The sequence below is a fragment of the Equus quagga genome, chromosome 3, assembly GCF_021613505.1.
Source record: "Equus quagga isolate Etosha38 chromosome 3, UCLA_HA_Equagga_1.0, whole genome shotgun sequence".
NCBI classification, from domain to species: domain Eukaryota; kingdom Metazoa; phylum Chordata; class Mammalia; order Perissodactyla; family Equidae; genus Equus; species Equus quagga.
In genome coordinates this window covers 95,495,872-95,501,707 of record NC_060269.1, presented here as the reverse complement: position 1 = coordinate 95,501,707, position 5,836 = coordinate 95,495,872, and the positions used below count along the sequence as shown (strand labels likewise).

At 41.5% G+C, this 5,836-nt stretch overlaps 1 protein-coding gene across 11 annotated transcripts in view; it reads left to right on the top strand.

Annotated features, from left to right (window-relative positions):
- The window catches only part of SHROOM3 (shroom family member 3), a 253,208-nt gene extending 250,269 nt beyond the window's left edge, over positions 1-2,939 (top strand). For all 11 annotated transcript variants that reach the window (XM_046655963.1, XM_046655962.1, XM_046655965.1 and 8 more), the window contains one exon: positions 1,945-2,939. In XM_046655963.1, coding sequence (XP_046511919.1) covers positions 1,945-2,313 — 369 coding nt within the window. In that variant the 3' untranslated portion in view covers positions 2,314-2,939. The remainder of the gene's footprint in view (positions 1-1,944) is intronic.
- The last annotated feature ends 2,897 nt before the right edge of the window (positions 2,940-5,836 follow it).

The following is a 5,836-nucleotide window of genomic DNA, read 5'->3' as shown; positions in this document are numbered from 1 at the left end:
CAGGGCGTGTTTGAATGAGCAGGGCGTGTTTGAATGAGCAGGGCGTGAGGGCAAGGACAGACAGAAAGTAATTGCAGGTTTCCTGTGTGGCTGCCTGGATGGATCTACAGATAGCTGAGGTAGGAATACGGGAGCAGATTTTAGTTAGGGGAAGATGAGTTGTTCCAGAATTGAATTCAACTCAACACTCAGTACACACACAGACTCTTAATTACAAGTGAGTGCTTGCTCACCTGCAAAGTACTACATCATTGTTAGTTTTTGTAATGATTAGTCTTTGTTAAGAAACTAAAAGTATAAACAGAAATGAGAAAAGAATACATGGTTCAATAAATGCGAAATTCAGAACAACAGTTACTAATGAGAGGAGGGAGGAGGAAGATGGGATGGGGGCGATTTGAGAGAAGTATATATAGGCTTCAGGTGAACCTCTGAGTTTAAAATTTTTAATCTGAAGCAAATGTGAAAACTGTGCATGTTAGGACTTGGCACTACTAATGGTGAGCATTCTCTGTAAATTTCTCACATTTAAAATATTTCATAATTTTTTTAAAGGTGAGAAAGAGGTTTTCACTTTTTAACATACCTCTACAGTATTTTGAAAGGTGTCTTCATTAAAATTCAATCCCTAAGCAGTTTTCCTTAAGTGTGTTTTTCTGATTAGGAGAAGGAAGCTTATGAAAATGGAGACATTTGGAAGATAAACCTATAACTTTGCACGTTTCCTCCAGGCAGTATGACAGGCTAGTTCAAGGGAAGTTAGCACAAAGACATGCCCGAGCCTTTCATAACCTTACATAAGCTAATTTGTATTGAGGTATATATTTAAATAATCGTATTTCTTGATTAATTTTCATGTTAATGTTTCTCAGTCACTTTAGCCTGAAAGTCTGAATGGTTAAATATAAAAGTTTTGAAAAATTTTAAATGACATTCATTATATGTCAGCATGTTGGGTAAGAAACTACATTAAAGATTTTTATAAAGTAAATTAGCCCTAAAGATAACAAGCTACCGTACCATTGGGTTTGTATAAGAATCTCCCAGAATATGAAATTGCCATCATTGTTAAATAGAATTTCTCTCATGTTAGATTCAGAGGCCTGGAAAATGGAAACTGATCTCTTTAGAGATAGCAAATAAAATGTTCCCATTGTTGATTGTGGATTAGGACAGAGGTTCTCAAACTTCAGCTGCAAAAGAATCACCTGGAAGGCTTGTTAAACCACAGATGTCTGGGCCCTACCTTCAGAGCTTTTAATTCAGTAGGTGGAATATGGCCTGAAACTTAGCATTTCTAACAAGCTACCAGGTGATGCTGCTGCTGGTCCACACTTTGAGAACCTCCATAAATGTAAATACTTGACGACTGGCCCTTTTTTTCCCCCTTCAGTTTTTTTTTATTGTGGTAAACTACACATAACGTAAAATCTGCCATCTTAACCATGTTAAAGTATGCAGTTCAGTAAAGTATGCACTTCAGTAATATTCAGGACTTTCACATTACTGTGCCTCCATTTCCAGAACTCTTTTCATTTTGCAAAACTGAAACTCTTTAGCATTAAATAGTAACTCACCTTTCCCCGCCCCCAGTCCCTGGCAACCACCATTCTGTTTTCTGTCCCCATGATGTTGACTACTCTAAGAACCTCATATAAGTGGGATCATTGATTGTCCTTTTAAGTCTAGAAGCCTAGAGTCATTACCCCAGCCAATTTCATGTCACCTCTCTCAAATTAAAGCTGCCACATGACGAGTTAGAGAACCATATACATGCAACAGAAGGGTAATAAACTGATTTTCAAAAAATTGTCTCCTTACTTTAGAGTGACAGTTGAAATAGAAACGTAGCCATTTCGCAGTCCTATAAAAGGTGTCTTTGCAGACTGGCTTTTTTCTTCTTTCCTCTTGCCCTTTGCTGATCTGCTTGTTTCGCCCTAGCAGAGCTCTCTGAACGAGAAGAGGAAGGTCCTGGCTGGGCAGCATGAGGATGCCCGGGAGCTCAAGGAGAACCTGGACCGGAGGGAACGCGTGGTGTTGGACATCCTGGCCAATTACCTTTCAGAGGAGCAACTCCAGGATTACCAGCATTTTGTGAAAATGAAGTCAACACTCCTCATTGAGCAGCGAAAGCTGGACGACAAGATCAAACTTGGCCAGGAGCAGGTCAAGTGTCTGCTCGAGAGTCTTCCCCCAGATTTCATTCCCAAGGCAGGAGCCCTGACTCTGCCCCCAGACCTCGCAAGTGAAATGTCTCCTGTTGGGGGAGGTACTGTCAGTGGTATTTTTCCAACATTACCCTCTCCACTTTAACCTCTTCTAAAATACCCGAACAAAAGATCACCCTTTCTCTCAACACTATTTAATCTGAAAAATGTTTCAGTACAAACCACTGTTTAAACTCTGTGGGTTATTGGGGGTTTTTTCTGGGTAAAAGGAAAAAGTTCTATCCAGGAAAAAGCCTGTGTTTTCCTTCTTGCCCTTCATGATTATCTTCTGAGAGGTTGAATGCTGCTGGGATCGTACCCCTTTCTATTATTATTTTGTAGTAGAAGGAAAATTAATGAAACTCTGAGAACTGATTGGAGGGTGTTTGATCGTTAGTTTTTAACAGGCTGAGGCAACACAGATGAGTGTGTGTCACCCTCAGGAATGTATCCACGGTGGCCTTCCTTGCTTGTGGGCAGTGCATCCTGATGACAGGTACCAGTACTCATTAATGAAGTGTCTGCAACATAAAGCCTTAAAGAGAAACACACACACAAGAAAATTGTAAAACCTTGAACATTGTTATTTATATTTTTAAAAAATGAAAAAGATCATTGTTTGTGTGCTAACCACTTATTTGATTCTATTTTGTGGTGGACGTAGACAGTTATGTTTGAGCTTTGTATTTTGTGAAAACCTTAATGAAATGAACAATTCCAAAGATAGTGACATTGAGCGTGGAGACTTTTGTTTTTTTCTTAAACTCTTATCTGATTTTTACAAATCTGAGTAGACCCTCTGTGCTTGTGTTAAACTGAGAAGGGAGAAGCCCAATTCCCACTTCTGTCAGGCCTCCCCACTTCACTCCTGCAACCAGTGGGAACACACACACCCTCCCCAGAAAGAGAGCTTTCCGCAGCCTGGTTCTCGCATCACTTCCTAGTGCTTCGTGTCATCGTCACTGTGGTGGGAAGAAAGAGCTAAATTTTACTAACAAGGACAACAACTCTCCTCCAACCTGTATGACAAGAGGAAGGCCAGGATCCAAGTCAATTCAAAACGGAATTCATGTTGTCCTCCGGTACAGGATTTGGGCTATATACACCCTATATTTAGTGAGATATATTATCAGGCTATATACACCCTATATTTAGTGAGATATATTATCAGGCTATTTTACTGATGCTTTAAAAACAAGTTTGTTTTCCTAAAATGTCAAACCTGTCAACCACACTTTTATTAAAAACTCTCTCCTTGACAGCTGAAGACTTTTACACTATCGTGCTTCAGAAGCAACATCTCAGAGAGCACTCGAGAGCCCAAGTTGTAAGTTGATGAAAACGGACTAGAACCATGGAAGGAGGCGATGGGCCAGTGGCCAGGCTATGTTGACAGCTGCTAGAGATGGCAACAACCTGATACCTTGAGCAGGTGGTGCGTCCCGGGCTCTGTTATTTTTTGTTCTTTTCACACATGCTTAATCCATGGCTGGTGGCCCCTCTGCTGATTCGGGCTGCGAGGACTGTAGCAGCTAGTCCTAGAGTATTGGGAGAGTAAAATTGGTCTGAGGGTACCAAATGCCCTTTTTCCTTAGTACGTTTTCCTTACTTAATGAAATTTGTCTTCTGGTTAAGAACTTGAAAACTAGTTTTGGTCCCAATATAGATGTCTGTTGATCAACTTGGAACCAATAGGCCACCCAGAAGTTTCTTGTAAGCCATCAACCAAAGTAGATGCTTTGTTCTTTGGAGGCTTTATACTCTCTGACTCCATTGATACAGTAAGACAGCACTTTGGTTTCCCAGGAATGTTTTTAAAAGCTTGGATCTTACATTCAGAGGTCCCATCTCCCAGGAAATCGGTGGAACTAGTGACAGCACTCAACAGCCACAGTGCATGCTCATCTTGAAGTAAAGAAGAACAGTGTATCTCGCCGACATTTCTTCAGACTTAGGCCAACACAGGTGCCTGAAATCAACTCTAACTGGTAATAACTGTGTCTTGCTGATACTGAGTGGTTCTTGGGGTCAGTTCACATTGCAGCCAGCCAGCAAGTGTCTTCAGCTGTTCTTAGGGAAATTCCTTGGAGGGATTCTGCAGCTCCCAGTTCCTAATGCTTCCAAACTCTTCTTAAGGGTTTGACTGGGAACATTTTACACATTCGGTCTTTTTCAATCCCTTTTCTAAGTTACGCACGTCAAAATACGTGACACCCCCCCACACACAGTAGAGTAGCAGGTAATGCTGCTTGGTGTGCCACAACACCTGGAAGCTTATGCCCTTCTTAGGGGAGCATCTCTCCTTTTGCCACACTGAAATGTTGTTCTGTTGTTCTATGAAATAAGTGAGGTACGGAGTGTGACTATGAAATCTAATTCTTAGGTGGATGTGATATTTATTCTAACAGGACTTGACCTCTGTGCTCTGACAAGAAGAAACCACTAACCTAGTTTTCATTGTTAACTTTTAAATGCCTTTGGCTAGAAAATAAGCCTGTTCTTTACCCCTTTCCTATTTTGCATTCTATTTCCACTTTTTTTTTGATTGGCCTTGAGCTAACATCTGTTGCCAATCGTTTTTTTTTTCCCTTCTTCTCCCCAAAGCCCCCCAGTACGTAGTTGTATATTCTAGTTGTAGGTCCTTCTAGTTGTGCTAGGTGGGACACCGCCTCAGCATGGTTTGATGAATGTTACTAGGTCTGCGCCCAGGATCCGAACCAGCAAAGCACTGAAGTGGAGCGCACGGACTTAACCACTTGGGCACAGGACTAGCTCCTCTTTTTCCACTATTAAAAAAAAGTCACCTACAGTGGAAGCCATCCTTCTTCCTCCAAACAATATCCTCAGCAGGATCATGAGCACAACAACCAGGAGCACGTTGTCGGTCAGGATTTCAGGACACACCTGACGTCATCAAGAATGTTTGTTCACAGTTCACAACTGTCCCTGTGGATGTGATCTTTTCGGAAATCCATGTACCATCAGGAGTTAGGTGGGAGTGGGAAGGCCTTGCAATAATCCAAATGCTGATATTCAAGGAACCTGTGAAGTTCCAAGAAAGAATAATGTCCTAGGAGAAAATTGGGAGGCCTCCACCTTCCTGGGCCCCTTGAGAAGTTGCTGGACGTGTTGCTACATGTTGGTTGACTCAGCCTTTTCTGATGCTGTTTGGTTTCTTGTGGTGGCTGCTTACCCCCGAAGAATGCAGGAAGGATCCATAGTGAAAGTGTCTGAGTTTCTCTGGGAGGCATTGTCAAAACCAAACATTTTTTCCTTTGCTCCAGGGGAACATTTGAGGTTTTGTTTTACATAACTGGTTTTCAAACTTGAAGACTAGCAAGTTTGGGTCAACCCCTAAGAATCAGTGACTGTTGAGGTGAGGAGTGAGGGCTTAAGTGACGTCTTTTGAGGCTCACAGAGGAGAAACCAGCGTGGGACACCCCAGTTTTCCTATTATTCCATTGTTACCATGTGATCTAAAATCACTCCTGAGTTAACAGGTAGATCACAGTTGTTCTGAATAAGAGCTCTACCTTTAAGTGTGTATTTTATTCAAGCATCTTTTATTAAGATATTGGGGGCTTTTCTGGATAGCTACGAAAATGTTGGCTTTTTATTCTTACATGGTT